Source organism: Chlorocebus sabaeus, chromosome 21 (genome assembly GCF_047675955.1).
Source record: "Chlorocebus sabaeus isolate Y175 chromosome 21, mChlSab1.0.hap1, whole genome shotgun sequence".
Classification (NCBI taxonomy): Eukaryota; Metazoa; Chordata; class Mammalia; order Primates; family Cercopithecidae; genus Chlorocebus; species Chlorocebus sabaeus.
The window spans coordinates 46954187-46970105 of NC_132924.1; the positions used below are offsets into that span (position 1 = coordinate 46954187).

Sequence of the window (15919 nt, forward strand, 5' to 3'; positions counted from 1 at the left end):
GTATACATTCGGAACCCTTCCAGAAGTCTTTCCATAAAGGCTGCCGGGTTTTCATCCTTTCCTTGAATTATGGTCCTTACCTTGGCCAAATTGGTGGGGCGTTTCCTTGCCCCCTTGAGACCCGCCAACAGAGCCTGGCGATAGATTCAGAGACTCTCCCTACCTGGTGCTGTCTCATAATCCTAGTCCGGGCGGGTGAGGGGAAATCCCTCGTCTATTTCGTTGGGGAGCTGGGTTGGAAGGCCTCTTGGCCCCGGCACATTTTTCCGGGCCTCCAGGAGGACTTGTTGCCTTTTTTCGGTGGTCAGAAGGACCTGCAAAAGCTGTTGACAATCATCCCAGGTAGGCTGGTGGGTGAGGAGAATGGATTCTATCAATGAGGTTAAGGCCTGAGGGTCTTGGGTAAAGGGGGGGTTGTGAGTTTTCCAATTGTAGAGGTCGGAGGCAGAAAAGGGCCAGTACTGGATTGCGCGGTTGACCGTGCGAAGGGGAGAAGGGAAGACTGCCAGGTGGGAGTGCCATCTGGGTCTTCAGTCCGCCGCAAGCGGAGATGAGGTGTTGGTGGCGGCGCGGAACGGCGGTGGGGAGGAGGGGCGCGCGACCTCTCTTCCCCCCCCCGCGCAACCTTTTCGACCTCGCCTTTCCGCGCGACAGCGGACGCCGCCACGGCGTCCCGCGGGTTACCGCCGGAGGCACGCAAACCCCGGGAACGCGGCTGCGAGCGCGGCTGGGCTGGCCGCGGGGCGGGCTTCCGGCCCCCTGATGCACGGAGCGAGCGGGGAGGACGGGACGGTGGCGGCATTCTAGGGGTTAATTTGGGCGGCGTTGGAGAGGGAGGCGAGGTCGAGGAAGGGACCGATGAAGGGGCTGGAGAAAGAGTAGGGGCTGAGGGAGTAGTGGGAGGGATTGGGGATAGGGTAAGGGACGAGGGTGAAGCGTAAGGTGGAGGCCTCAGGAGGGGGTTGTGAGGAGGAGGAGGAGGCGGAGGATCGAAAAGGAGGAGGTCTTGCTGAGTTCCATCAGGGAGGACTGGCTTAGGGGGATCCGAAGTCTGATTCTTTGGGGCTTCCACGGCAAGGAGGGTAGATTGGGACGGGGAGGGGGAATGAAAGAAGGGTTTCACCCAGGAAGGGGGGTTTCGGACCAAATCTTCCCAGGTGATTATGTAGGCCACTTGGTCCTGGTGTCCTTGTGGCCCACGATTCATCACTTTTGCTTTAACCTGTAAGATAATGGAGAGGTCAAATGTTCCGTCCTGGGGCCACCCAACCTGGAGGGTTGGCCATTCAGACGAACAGAAAGTTTGCCATCGTCCTTTACGGACTTCCACGGAGAGATCGCGGGCTTGCGCCCGGACATCAGGGAAGTGGGTCAAAGTCAAGGCTAAAGGAGTTGTTAGTGTCTGTCCTATAGTTTCGTCCAGAAAGTCACGCACACACAAGGACAAAATGACAACAATAAACACAGTGACCAAACAAACACAGAGGAGCCTCGCGGCCCGAGAGTGGCGCCACAAGTTTACAAAAGATTCAGACGGCAGGGGGCAACCTGCCTACCGATTTGAGGAGGCCAACAGAGTCGTCAGCTTTCCTCCCGACAACCGCCAGGGCGTCCCCTGGGGCGCAAGGGGGAAGGTGCCGGACACATCTGTCCCCCTTCCCCACCTGATTATTCAGACGGAGTACTCCTCAGAGCTAGCCGGCAAGACAAACAGAGCACAGAGTGAAACGAAAGTACCTGACAGAGTCCGTTCGTCAGCAGTCGGTGGCCCGGGCCAATTGTGTCTCCACCGGAGGGGTCGAGGGTCCTCGGGCGACCCCCATTCCCGGCCAACGCACCAAATGTAGGAACCTAGTTTTTAGATTCCTTCCTGGGCAGGGGTCGTCGCGAGAGACCACTCGACACGGAAGTCACAGTGGAGAGATTTATTGCTAGCGCGCTAGGGTCCTATGTCCGAAGTTGGCCACAGGACCCCGAATGCTTGTTACAGACAGTTTATAAAGGCAAAAAACCACAAAATTTTACAAAGCTTGAGGCGCAAGATGATTGGAGCAGGTTCTGGCCTGAGCGAGATGTCTTACTTTAATTGGTTGGTTTGAACCTGGTTTGAACCCGCGCGGGGTATTTCCTGGACTTGTTCTTCTGTTTGAATTCCAGGAATTTGGGTGGGTGTTTTAGATAGCCACACGGACATCGGGCGAGTGCTTTAGATGGCCACCTGGTCATTGGGTGGGTGCTTTTAGATAGCCACCTGGTGTGGCTTTTCTAAGCTTCTAAGTTTCTAAGTCTAAAAGTCTAAAGGTTTCTAAGTTTTTAAAGTCTATAGGTCTCTAAGTTTCTAAAGGTTTCTAAGTTTCTAAATCTATTTTCACATTACAGTAGCCAGGTAACCAACTCTACCTTGTAGGTGGTGGCTGAGTGGATCCCACTCCAGGATCCAATTACTCCAATTGCCTTTAGGCTTCTCAATTCAGTGACTACAGTTCCCACTCGGAGGTCTAGCCTACAGACAATGATCACAGAGTTCTTTAAGGATGACAGGGCTCCACTCACAAATTTATTACTCACACTATTGGTGAAAGGTATGCCTTCTGGACTCTCCCACTATGAATAAGTAGGCCTTAAATGACAGATCTACCCTAACATTACAATATATCTCTAAGCCTTTGTATTTCTTCTACATTTCAATAAGGCATGTCAAGTATTTTCAACTTTCTCATGCTGGGCTACCATTTGGTCCATATCTCAGCAGTTAACCAACCAACCTGTTAGAACCAAACTCCACAAGCTGCAACATTTAATACAGAACTTTTACGTAATGAGTTCATGCCAAATTCGGCCTGATCCAACATTAACTTCCTTCCACCATTATCCCACATCCAGTTATCAATTCCTGTATATGTTCTCCAGATTTCTTTCTGTGTAAATTAAAAACTCAAGTAGTTTGTTTGAGTTTCACATACTTCCTCATGGGTCACACATTGTACCTCACCTTTAGGAGACTGATGAGATTGGAGTCTAATTATAGGTCTAGAAGCAAAGAGCGGGGGTGAGGGTTGGTTCTGCAGAGAATCAGCATTGTATGGCAACTGCATTGTATGGCAATTGCCTTGGGGAAGGTCGGTGTAAGGTCAGTCTTTTATAACTATAGAGGCCGAGAGACCAGTACCACTGTGGGTGGGAATACTGCTGTCACTGTGGGTAGGAGAGGCCAATTCTGCTGGTAGTTGGGGAGATCTCTTTTACTGGTAATGAAGACTCACCAGAATTTAGGGGCTCTATGTCCACAGCTTCATCAGGATCTCTCCCACATGTTCCCTTTCCAACTTAGAGGATCCCATTCTTTTTCGATTAAATGCCTTCATTTAATTAAATGTCTTCAGTGTAGACCTCCTGCCAGACTGAAGCTCAACTTGCTTTGTAATTCAGCCAGTTTCAAGATAATGTAGATTATGTAGATTTTAATTGTTGACAGTTTCAGTCCTGCAACTCTAGGAGATAAGGCTATTCTTCAGGGCATACATAGAAGCTCTTAAGTCATTTATGCAGCACTTGAGCTGGGAATTCAAATCTTTAACTTATCCTTTTCTCTTACCACTTGATCAGCAACATCAGGAACTACCAACCCTTGTCATTTTATTAGTTAGTTTTCTGAAAATCTTCAAAAGTATTTTATACAGAGGTATTTAGCTCTTTTCTTCTTGTAAGTAGTTGATTAGGAGTATCCAATGCAGATATTTTCTATATCTCTATTAAAATTTTAGGTCATAGTCTCTCAGTGCTCCCTTTACTCCTGAGAATAGAGTTATTAGTGTCTTGAAATATTATCAAACACAGAATTGATTCTAGAGACTCCAGAACCAATTTTGAAAACTCATCTTTAAAATTAGGTTTCTCTAGAACCACTCGTGTTTCCAAAATCTATGTTAATCAGGGCTCTTCAGAGGAACAGAACAGATTTATTGTGAAGAATTGATTTGCAAGATTATAGAGGCTGAGAAGTCTCACAATGTGCTTTCTGCAAGCTGATGACCCAGGAAAGCTGATGGAGTAATTTAGTCCAAGTCTGAATGTCTAAGAACTAGTGAAGTAGTTGGCGAATTCCTATCTGAAGGCTGGAGAAAATAAGATGAGCTCAGTCAGGCAGGTAGGAAGCAAAAAGAAGCAAGTTCTTTCTTCCTGCACCTTCTGTCTTACTCAGGCCCTCAGTGGACTGGGTAATGTTCACTCACAGTGGGGTGGCAATGTACTTTATTGAGTCCACAGATTTAGATGCTAATTTATGCCACAACTCCCCCACAGTGACACCCCAAAATAATGCTTAATCTGGGTATTCTATGGCCAGCCAAGTTGACATACAAAACTAACCATCACAGATGTAATAGGATAATTCCTCATAGAGATAGTTAATTTCGTCACAATTTTTCTGTCAGCTTATGCATATACTCTTCACAAACACAGAGAGTCTGTACATCCTTCTCCTCCTGGCAAGCAGTATTAATTATCATCATAAAAACTGTTGTGTATTAATTACAGAAAATATTTGAGTTATACTTTAGAAAGTATGTAGTCATCCCTGATTTCTAGCGGCTGAAGATCCTGAGACTCAGGAACCTAGGCATAGAATACAAAGCAGACAGAAGGCAAAGTGTCTTCAATCCTTTCAGGAAATAGAAAGGAGCAATATGGTATTTAGAATGTCCTAACTGAGATGTGTAGGAGAAAAGACAGGAATGTTTTCTTGAGGTAGCTGTGGTAGGAATGCATGTCCCAATCAATCAGACAGCATTGGGGGAGAGCAATTCAACCACTGTCTTTTCTGAATCTAAACAATTTTACATGACATTTCTATCATATAGAATGCATTTCTAATATTCTTCTATGAGAATAATGTCAGTATTTTTCTTAAGTGTCATTATAATATTTATGTAGAATTGTTATTAAACCCTTTAAGCATTCTAAGAAGTCTGTGGCTCCCGTGTTTACCTTCTTTCCTCTAAAATGTGTATTACATACACATATGTTTGGTAGGGGAAGTCTTTTTGCAAAAATCTCATTTGGTGTTTTTGCCTCACATGACTTTTTGTGTCTGTGTATATCTTCACATACCTGTGTTTTTCTTCTCTATTTCATTCAAATATTAGTCCTTGTGACAAAAGAGCATTTTTCTTTATAGAGTTAATTTATATGTTCATTAATTGATGAATTCAAGGAATTTAAAGTAGCAGTAATTTCCTATAGAATTTATTTTTATGGCACTAGTATTATGAGATACGTTTCTTTAAGTGGATTGAAATGGAAGTATTTGAATAGAACAAAATGTCAGGGGATAATAATCATACTGTAGACATGGTGTCTTTTCCTAAAAGATTACGTAAAAAGATGAAGTGTAACTATATTAAGCAAGCAAAACATATTTTAACTTACATTTGCAAAGTAATCTTCAAACTTTGCTCAACAGATATTTTTTTGTTTGGTTTAGTGTTCCTCTTCACTTGACTCTCTGCCAGCCTATTTTTACTGTAGGTATGAAGATACTTCAGGGAACCAGGGTTGTCATTTACAGAAAGATTAGGAAAAAAAGGATTCATTTTGCCGAAAACGGATGAGTTCTTTTTCTTAGTTGTGCCTATCACTGTCCACCTACTTGAGTTGAGACTTTCCTAGTCCGGGGCCTTCCCTGAGTGGCTTCTAAGAGATATTATCTATTCCCATTCTACTTCTATTACCTGAATTTAGTAATAAAGGATAAGAGTGCTGGTGATGATAATGGATATTTTAAAACACCAAGAAACCACTTAATGTATACCAGATACCTTATATTCATTATTATATTTAACTTTCATTACATTCTTTTGGATTCAATAGCAAAATTACTGCAAATAATACAGTTGAAGTTTACAGAGATGCTAAGTAACCTGTAGATGTCATGTAGCTAGAAAACACAAAAGGTAGATTTCAAATTCAGGGTTGTTTGGTCTAGTGTCCAATCTTGTTCCAACTGAGATCTCAACGATGCCTCCTAACCATTCATTTGAAAGAAACAAAAAATTAGTTATGGCAAGTCTCATTTCCATAGCAACAAGAGGGTTTCCCCATTCATCCCTGTCCTCATCTCTGGTTCTCTATTGGTAACTCTTTTTATTAGTTTCTTATTTACCATCCCAATATTTTGTCTTGAAAATATAAGCAAAATCTAAATATATATTATTATATTTCCCCCTTCTTAAACACAGCTTTTCTAAGCTAGATATTCTCTTTCACTTTGCTTTTTTAGTTAAACCCTGGAACTATTCTTATAGCAGTCTACAAAATCCATTCTCATTTTTTTTTCTTTAGAGCTACATTGTATTCATTAGTATTTAATGGAATTTTCTCTCTAACAGTCCTTGGCTTCATATCCACAAAGCTATGTATTTTTTTTTTTATTAATTGGGCAGTATCCTTCTTTGACTTATGGCAGTTATCAAATTAATTTGGCAGAGGAGGTAAATGAAAATCAAAGAGGCTATCTTCTTTGTAAAATGGGGGAAATAACATATATCTTGGAATATCATATTAAATGAATTCATTTGTTCATTCTAAAGTCATTTAAAATAGATATCTCAAAGACTCAGCAAGGTTATTGAAAGAAGGTATAATTATTGAGAAGCAAAGAATTTAATTGATAAATTAGAAGATAGAAATACATAAAGGTAGGCATGGAATACCAACCATACCTACCTTAATCACACCTTGGTCTTTATCACAACTTGGTCTTAAAGAAACTTGTATTTGAAGTCTTCTCTGCTACTTACTGTATCCACAAACATAGGTAAGTTGTCTAGCCTCTTTCATTTTTCATTTATCGCCTCTATAAAATGGGGAAAATAACATGTATCTTAGAGGATCATTATAAAGATGAATGAGATGATTAATATAATTCTAAACAGTATGTGATATATAGTAGGTACAATCATTATGTTGTTTACTTTCTAGATCATATTGTTCAAATTGATATTTTAATAATGAGTATTGTATGATTTTACATCTTCCTCGTATAATTTTATCAATGAATTGTTTAAAGCAAAAATGTCTTTCTTGGAATATATCAATGTGGTTTTCTTTTCAGCTATTATGTAGTCTCTGTCCTTCTGTTGGATCTTTTTCTCTGCAAGGCTCCCAATGATTTTATAAGAGACAACATAAGTGATCAAGGCCACTCACTGTTTTTTATCAGAGCTCCAGAACTGCACATAGCTGAAAAGGCCTATGTGGCAAGGCTGAATGCTAATTGGATTTGGGGATTAGGGTGGCATGAATAAACAGCAGGATTTCCTCATTGTTATATTGGTGACTATTAGAGAATTTTGCTCTGGGAAGGCAAAACAAATGATAGGTCTGAAACAAGGTGAGTGACTGTAAAACTGTCAATCAGAATTCTGTCAAGGCTCCTTGACTTTTGTAAGCAAATCTATTTCTAGAATAGTAACAACAATCCCACCCCCCTAGCTGGCTATTTGAAGGAACACACTACTGAAAACTTTGTCAGAATATTCTTTAGACAATTCCAACTGGCTAGATGCCCTTTGATCTGTATTCCATCTTACTATCTGTTTTTGCCACAAAAATAGATCACTTTGAAACATTTGACAAAAGAATAGCCAATAAGAAGAATGACGTGCCCATATTTAATTTCCAATAGAAAGTATTAGATGCTTTATATTAAAGCTGAAAGTAACCCCTGTGGACTAGTCATAAAACTAAAGACCTAATTTATAAGATATGCCAAATAGATTTGTTTTAAAATTTATTTAAACTATACGTATACATATCAGCAAAATAAAACTGATTATTCTGCCTTTATCATGCTTCTGTTATTTCTCTTCAAGGACTGGTTTGTGCCTTCATAGGCCTCTCTGTGTTAATATCTCACCCCATTGCTCCTGTAGCCTTCCCTGTAAAAGCCATCTTTTAAAAAACATGGTTGGATTTGTTGACTTACCTGGAACACCCACTCTACTTCAGGTGTAAAGTTTTATAAACCATATACTGGCATAGAATAGCATACTAGTACAAAGATTATAAGTGAATGATATACAGAAAATTTACAGATAATCCTGTTCAACTGCAGTCTTATTGCTTCTATTTCCTTCCCCACAATTATGAATAATGCTGCTTTGAACATGTGAATACAAGTCTTTGTATCCATAAATATTTTCATTTCCCTTGGCAAGTGCATAAAGGTATGTAGAGTAAATATTTAAGACAATTATATTATTAACAAAGGCTGGTAAAGAGATGTAAGGGAAGGTATAGAACTGAATAGATAGCTAATAAATAAATCCACACATTTACAGCCAACTGATTTTTGACAAAAGCACAAGAACACACAATAAGAAAATGAGTCTTTTCAATACATGGTACTGAGAAAATTAGATATCCATATGCAAAAGAATGAAACTAGATATTTTTCTTATATCACATACAAAAGTCAATTCCAAGTGGGTTAAAGACTTAAATGTGTTACTTGAAACTGTAAAACTACTAGAGGGAAACATAGGGGAAAAGCTCCATTACATTAATCTGGGCAATGACTTTGTGGATATGACCCTGAAAACACAAGCAACAAAAGCAAAAATAGGAAAAGGAAATTACATGAAACCAAAAGGACTCTCCCCAGTGAAGATAGGAATCAACAACATGACGAGACAATCTATAGAATGGGAGAAAATATTTATAAACTATACATCCAATAATGGGTTAATAGCTACAATATAGAGAATGACAACTAAATAGGAAGAAAACAACCTGACTGAAAAATGGGCAAAGGACCTGAATAGACACTTCTAAAAAAGACACATGCCAATGGCCAAGAGGTATGTGAAAAGAAAATGCTCAACATCGCTAGTTACTAGGCAAATGTGTGTTAAAAACACAATGAGATATATTTTCACACCTGTTAGACAAAAGGTAACAAGTTTTGGTGAGAATGTGGAGAAAAGAGAGTATTTGTAAACTGTTGGTGGGGATATAAATTATAATAGTATAGCCATTACAGAAAACTATATGGAGGTTTTTCAAAAAATTAAAAATAGAAATACCATATGATCCAGCAAACCCACTATTTGGTATATATAGAAAGGAAATGAAATCAATATGTCTAAAAGCTATCTGTATTTCCACGTTTATTGCAGCTTTATTCACAATAACCAAGATACGGAATCAACCTAAGTGTCCAACAAACGATCAATGTCAAAGAAAATATAGTATACATACAGAATGTGATACTGTTCAGCCATAAAAAGAAGGAAATTTTGTCGTTTGCAACAGCATAGATAAACCTGGAGAACATTAGGTTAAGTGATATAAGCCAGGCACAGAAAATCAAGTACCACATTATCTGACTCATAGGTGGACTCTAAGAACATGAATGTCATAGAAGTAGAGAGTAGAACGATGGTTACCAGGGCTGGGGTGGTTGGAGTTAATGGTGGCAGAGATAATGGTTAAATGATACAAAATTTCAATTGTATAGGAGCAGTAAATTCAAGAAGTCTTTTATACAACATGGTGAGTATAGTTAATAATGTATTTTATTCTTAAGAAATGCAAAGAGAGTGAATGTGAAGTGTTCTCACCACAGAAATGGTAATAATATGAGGTAATGCATATGTTGATTAGCTAGATTTAGTCATTCCACAGTGTATATGTACTTCAAAAAATCATATTGTACATGGCAAATACACACAATTTTATCTGTCAATTAAAAAAAATTAAAATGTAAAGAAAAAACTGAGAATTACAGTTGAAGAATTCAATACTCCTATCTCAACAATTGGTAGAACCATTATATAACAAAGAAACAAGGATGTAAAAGAACTATCAGTCTTTGGTATCAGGATGATGTTGGCCTCATAAAATGAGTTAGGGAGGATTCCCTCTTTTTCTATTGATTGGAATAGTTTCAGAAGGAATGGTACCAGCTCCTCCTTGTACCTCTGGTAGAATTCAGTTGTGAATCCATCTGGTCCTGGACTTTTTTTGGTTGGTAGGCTATTAATTATTGCCTCAATTTCAGAGCCTGCTATTGGTCTATTCAGGGATTCAACTTCTTCCTGGTTTAGTCTTGGAAGAGTGTAAGTGTCCAGGAAATTATCCATTTCTTCTAGATTTTCCAGTTTATTTGCGTAGAGGTGTTTATAGTATTCTCTGATGGTAGTTTGTATTTCTGTGGGGTCGGTGGTGATATCCCCTTTATCATTTTTAATTGCGTCGATTTGATTCTTCTCTCTTTTCTTCTTTATTAGTCTTGCTAGTGGTCTGTCAATTTTGTTGATCTTTTCAAAAAACCAACTCCTGGATTCATTGATTTTTTGGAGGGTTTTTTGTGTCTCTATCTCCTTCAGTTCTGCTCTGATCTTAGTTATTTCTTGCCTTCTGCTAGCTTTCGAATGTGTTTGCTCTTGCTTCTCTAGTTCTTTTAATTGCGATGTTAGAGTGTCAATTTTAGATCTTTCCTGCTTTCTCTTGTGGGCATTTAGTGCTATAAATTTCCCTCTACACACTGCTTTAAATGTGTCCCAGAGATTCTGGTATGTTGTATCTTTGTTCTCATTGGTTTCAAAGAACATCTTTATTTCTGCCTTCATTTCATTATGTACCCAGTAGTCATTCAGGAGCAGGTTGTTCAGTTTCCATGTAGTTGAGCGGTTTTGATTGAGTTTCTTAGTCCTGAGTTCTAATTTTATTGCACTAGGCGGGAACTGAACAATGAGATCACTTGGACTCGGGAAGGGGAATAGCACACACCGGGGCCTGTCATGGGGAGGGGGGAGGGGGGAGGGATTGCATTGGGAGTTATACCTGATGTAAATGACGAGTTGATGGGTGCAGCACACCAACATGGCACAAGTATACATATGTAGCAAACCTGCACGTTGTGTACATGTACCCTACAACTTGAAGTTTAATAATAATAAATAAATTAAAAAAAAAAAAAAAAAAAAGAACTATCAGTCAACAGGATCCAATCACTATTTATTGAATTGTCTGTGCAATGATAGAAGAATATATATTTGTTTCAAGTGGCCCTAGACCATATCAATAGACATATCCTGGGCCATAACACAAACTTAACAAAAGAATTGAAATAAACATTGTGTTTTCCTAACCACAATGGAATCAAACTAGAAATCAATAATAGCAATGTAATAAGAAATCTTAAACAGATTGAAAACTAAACAAACACTTCCAAATACACAACTAGTCAAAGAGGAACTCTCAAGGGAAATGACACATATTGAGCTGAATTAAAATGCAAATATATCAGTATTTGTGGAAGACAGTTAATGAAGTATTGAGGGGAAAATTTATAGCACTAAATGGATATATTAAAAAAAAGTAAAAGAAAAATTCCAAATCACTCCTCTAAGCTCTTACTGCAAAAACCTAGAAAAACAAGAGCTAAGTAACCTGAAAGTAAGCAGCAGGGATGAAATAATAAAGGTAAGAACAGAAATCAGTGAAATTAAAAACAGAAAAGCTGGAGGGAAATTAATTTTTTTAAAAAGATGATTCTTTGAATACATCAATAAAATTCACAAATCTCTGGGAAGAGTGACAAAGTAAAGAGAGGGAAACAGAAATTGTGCCAGAAATGATACAGGGTATACTACTAAGGATTCATTACACAGAAAAAGGATAAGGGAATATTATGAACAACTCTTCACACAGAAATTTGATGACATATAAATAGAACAATTCTTGGGGAAAAAAAAAAAAAAAGACTACCATAACTTACCCAATATGACATGGAGAATAGTCCTACAACTATTAAGCAAACTAAATTGATAATTTTATTTCTTCCAAAAAAGAAATCTCTATGCACACACGGTTTCTCTGAGGAATTTTATCAAACATTTAAAGAAGAATTAATACCAATTCTACACAGTCTCTACCAATAAATAGAAGGGAAGGGAATACCTAGCAATTCATCTTATAAAGCTGGTATTACCCTGATACCAGAACCAAAGAGTAAAAATGTAGAAAACTGCAGACCAACATCCCTCATGAATACAATGAAAAAAAATCTTAATAAAATGCACAGTGTAGAATTCAGGAATGCATAAAATGATACATCATGTCCAATTATGGTTTAGTGCAGGGATATTAGGTTAGCTCAATATTAGAAAATGAATGTTATATTTCATTTTAACAGGATGAAAATAAAAATTTCATATTTATATTAACAAATACAGAAAATGTGTCTGACAAAATCCAACACCCATTTGTAAAATAACAAGAAACAAAACAAAACTTCTCTGATAAAACAGAAAAAGAAGGGAATTTCCTCAACTTGACAAAGAGCATCTACACAATATCCACAGCTAACATCTACATAATGGTAAAAGAAGGCTTTTCTCCAAAGATTGGAAATGAGAAAGATGTCCATTATCCCTTTTTTAATTCAACACAGTGCTTAAATTTCTAGCCAGTGCAATAAGACAAGTAAAGAAAAAAAAAAAATTATATCAGAAATAAAGTAATAAAACTACCACTGTTTACAGATGACATGATTATTTTGAAAATCTCCAGGAATCTCCAAACATAGCTCCTTAGAATTACTGAGTTTAGACAGTTTTCAGGATAGAAGATAAACATCTCAAAGCCAATCGTATTTCTATATATTGACAATGAAATTCAAAATGCAATATCAATTATAATTCCACAAAATACTTAGGTGTAAGTCTAACAAAATATGTGCAAGACTTATGTGGTGAAAACTAAAAAATTCTGCCAGGCACAGTGACTCACGCCTGTAATCCCAGCATTTCAGGGGGCAGAGGTAAGAGGATCACTTGAGCATAGGGCTTCAAGAACAGCTTGGGCGACATAGTGAGGCCCCGTTCTTTACAAAAAGAAAAAAAATGTTTAAAAAATCTGATGAAGGAAATTTAATAAAATCAAAATAAATGGATAGATATACAATTCATGATTGGGATTCTGAACATAGCAAAGATGGCAATTCTCTCTAAAATAATATACAGATTTTAATGTAACTGTAATCAAAATGCCAGGAATTTTTTTGGTAGATATAGACACGGTTATTCAAGTGTATGCAAAAAAGGCAAAGGAACTAGAATGGCGAAAATGATTTAGAAAATTAAGAATAAAGTGGAAGGAATTTGCCTACCCAATTTTAAGACCTTACTATGTACAAGCTACATTAATCAAGTCTGTGATATTTGCAGGATTAAAGCATAGATCAACAATGACAGAGAGAACCCTAAAATAAACCCACAAAAGTATGCCTAACTAATTTCCGACGAAAAGACAAGAGCTCAATATTAGAAAGATACCCTTTTAAACAAATGTGCTTGAGTAATTGGACATTCATTAAATAAATAAACCAGTCAACAACAACAACAAAAATGAGCCTAAATTATGCACCTCTGAAAAACAAAATGGATTGTGGCCTTATATTTAAAATATAAAACTGAACAGTTTTTAGGTGAAAAATGTAACATAAAAGAAAGTCTTTGGGAACTAGTGCTAGGCAAATATTTCTTAGACTTGATACTGAAAGGGCAGTCTATAAAAGGAAAAATAAATTGGACTTCATCAAAATAAAAAACTCATGGTCTTCAATAGATTCTGTTAAGAGAAATGAAGAAAAAGGTAGACAATGGGAGAAAATACTTGCAAAACACGTATAAATCACAGGACTAGCATGCAAAATATATAATGAACTTGCAAAATTCAGAAGTAAAAACAAAACAAACAATCTAATTAGAAAATGAGCCAAAGGCATGAACAGATATTTTCCTGAAGAGAATATTCAGATGGTAAATAAGCACATGGAAAGCTATTAAACATCATTACCCATTAGGGAAATTCAAATCAAAACCAAAAAGAGATATCATTATTCAGCTATTAGAATAGCTAAACAAAAAGTGGTAACAACATCAGCTACTGGAAAGGGTGTGGAGACACTGTATTGGTCATCCTTTGCTGGTGGGAATTGAAAATGGTTTTCCAGCACTCCGGAAAAGATTTTGGCTATTTCTTAACAAACTAAACATGGCACTACTATATGACTCAGCAAATGCATTCCTAGGCAAATGCACTCTGGGAGGAATGAAAATATGTTCATATGAAAGCCTGTATGAGACCCTAACTCGGCAAAAATTTTTAAAAATTTGCCAGATGTGATAACATGCACCTATAAGTCCCAGCTACTGGAGCGGCTAAGGCAGGAGGATCACTTGAGCCAGGAGGTCAAGGCTTCAGTGAGCTAAGATTGTGTCTTTTTTTATGAGACAGGATGAGACTGTCTCATAAAAAGAGAAAAAGGCCTATACACAAATCTTTAAAAGCACTTCATTCATAATAACCAAAAACTGAAAACAACCCAGATTGTCTTCAATTGGTGAATGCTTAAACACATTGTGGTAGCTCTACACCACAGAATAGTATTCAGTGATAAAAAATTGATGGATCAATAAAAAATGCAACAACCTGGATGCACATAGCATTTTTGAAATGACACAATTATAGAAATGAAGAACAGATGAAAGTTTGCCAGGGGTTGAGGAGGAAGTGAGAGACAGAGGGAATTGTGTACGATTACTAAAAGGCAGAATGAAGGACTTTTGTGGTGACAGTGTTGATCTGTTTATTGACCATATCATGTCAATATTCTGCTTATAATTTTGTACTATTATTTTGCAAGACATTACCATTTAGAGAAAATGAGGAAAGGAGACACGAGATCTCTATGACTTATATCTACAAGTGAATCTGCAGTTGTCTCAAATTTCAACATTTAATTTTAAAAAAAATTCCTCCAGTGGTAAGCTGCAACTTTTTTGTGCTTAAGGTTGGGTCTGGAGTACTGAGTTTTTCTGTCTTCCTACTCCACTGTTCTCCTTCGTCAGGCCTGCAGTGCTGTGACACAGAGGAGGCTTTATCTGTGCTGCCTCCCATCTTTGGGGAGAAGACTGCTTTTGGATTTTCCTGGGCATACGGTATTTTAAAAAGCAAGTTTTGTTATTTAGGCATCACAAAGCCAACAGATTAGGAGCTGAGTGCCTTTGAGAAGGTAGTTTGCTGTACCCACAAATCCCAAGAGAAAGGTACCCACTGTACCATTGGGCAGGCGGTACCCAGCAAAACATCATAGGAGACAAGGAGGAGAGAGGGTGAGGAGAAAAGGTGGGCAAGAAACTTGCTTGTGTTGGCTGGGCACGGTGGCTCATGCCTGTAATCCCAGCATGTGGGGAGGCAGCGGTTGCAATCCTAGTCTCTGATTAAACAGACTTTAAACCAACAAATATCAAAAGACACAAAGAAGGCCATTACATAATGGTAAAGGGATCAATTCAACAAGAAGAGCTAACTATCCTAAATATATACGCACCCAATACAGGAGTACCCAGATTCATAAAGCAAGTCCTTAGAGACTTACACAGAGACTTAGACTCCCACACAATAATAATGGGAGACTTTAACACCCCACTGTCAACATTAGACAGATCAACGAGACAGAAAGTTAACAAGGATATCCAGGAATTGAACTCAGCTCTGCACCAAGCAGGCCTAATAGACATCTATAGAACTCTTCACCCCAAATGAACAGAATATACATTCTTCTCAGCACCACATCGCACTTATTCCAAAATTGACCACATACTTGGAAGTAAAGCGCTCCTCAGCAAATGTAAAAGAACAGAAATTATAACAAACTGTCTCTCAGACCACAGTGCAATCAAACTAGAACTCAGGATTAAGAAACTCAATCAAAACCGCTCAACTACATGGAAACTGAACAACCTGCTCCTGAGTGACTACTGGGTACAATATGAAATGAAAGCAGAAAAAAAGATGTTATTTGAGATCAATGGGAACAAAGATACAATATACCAGAATCTCTGGGACA

General features: G+C 38.1%; 2 protein-coding genes across 11 annotated transcripts in view; one reads left to right on the forward strand and one right to left on the reverse strand.

The window, feature by feature from the left end:
- DGKB (diacylglycerol kinase beta) overlaps positions 1-15919 on the forward strand; it is an 833256-nt gene that overhangs the window by 186779 nt on the left and 630558 nt on the right. The gene's annotated exons all lie outside the window — the stretch shown is intronic.
- LOC140709663 (uncharacterized) lies at positions 309-2365 on the reverse strand. Its single transcript, XM_073009082.1, has 2 exons — positions 1738-2365; positions 309-1222 (listed from the first exon to the last, which is right to left on the reverse strand). The coding sequence occupies exon 2, from the start codon at positions 1205-1207 to the stop codon at positions 383-385; it is 825 nt and encodes a 274-aa protein (XP_072865183.1). The 5' UTR covers positions 1208-1222; positions 1738-2365; the 3' UTR covers positions 309-382.

Bases quoted from the DNA above. Each gene is read 5' to 3' on its own strand.
- LOC140709663 (XM_073009082.1), bottom strand. From the start codon at position 1,207: ATGAATCGTGGGCCACAAGGACACCAGGACCAAGTGGCCTACATAATC.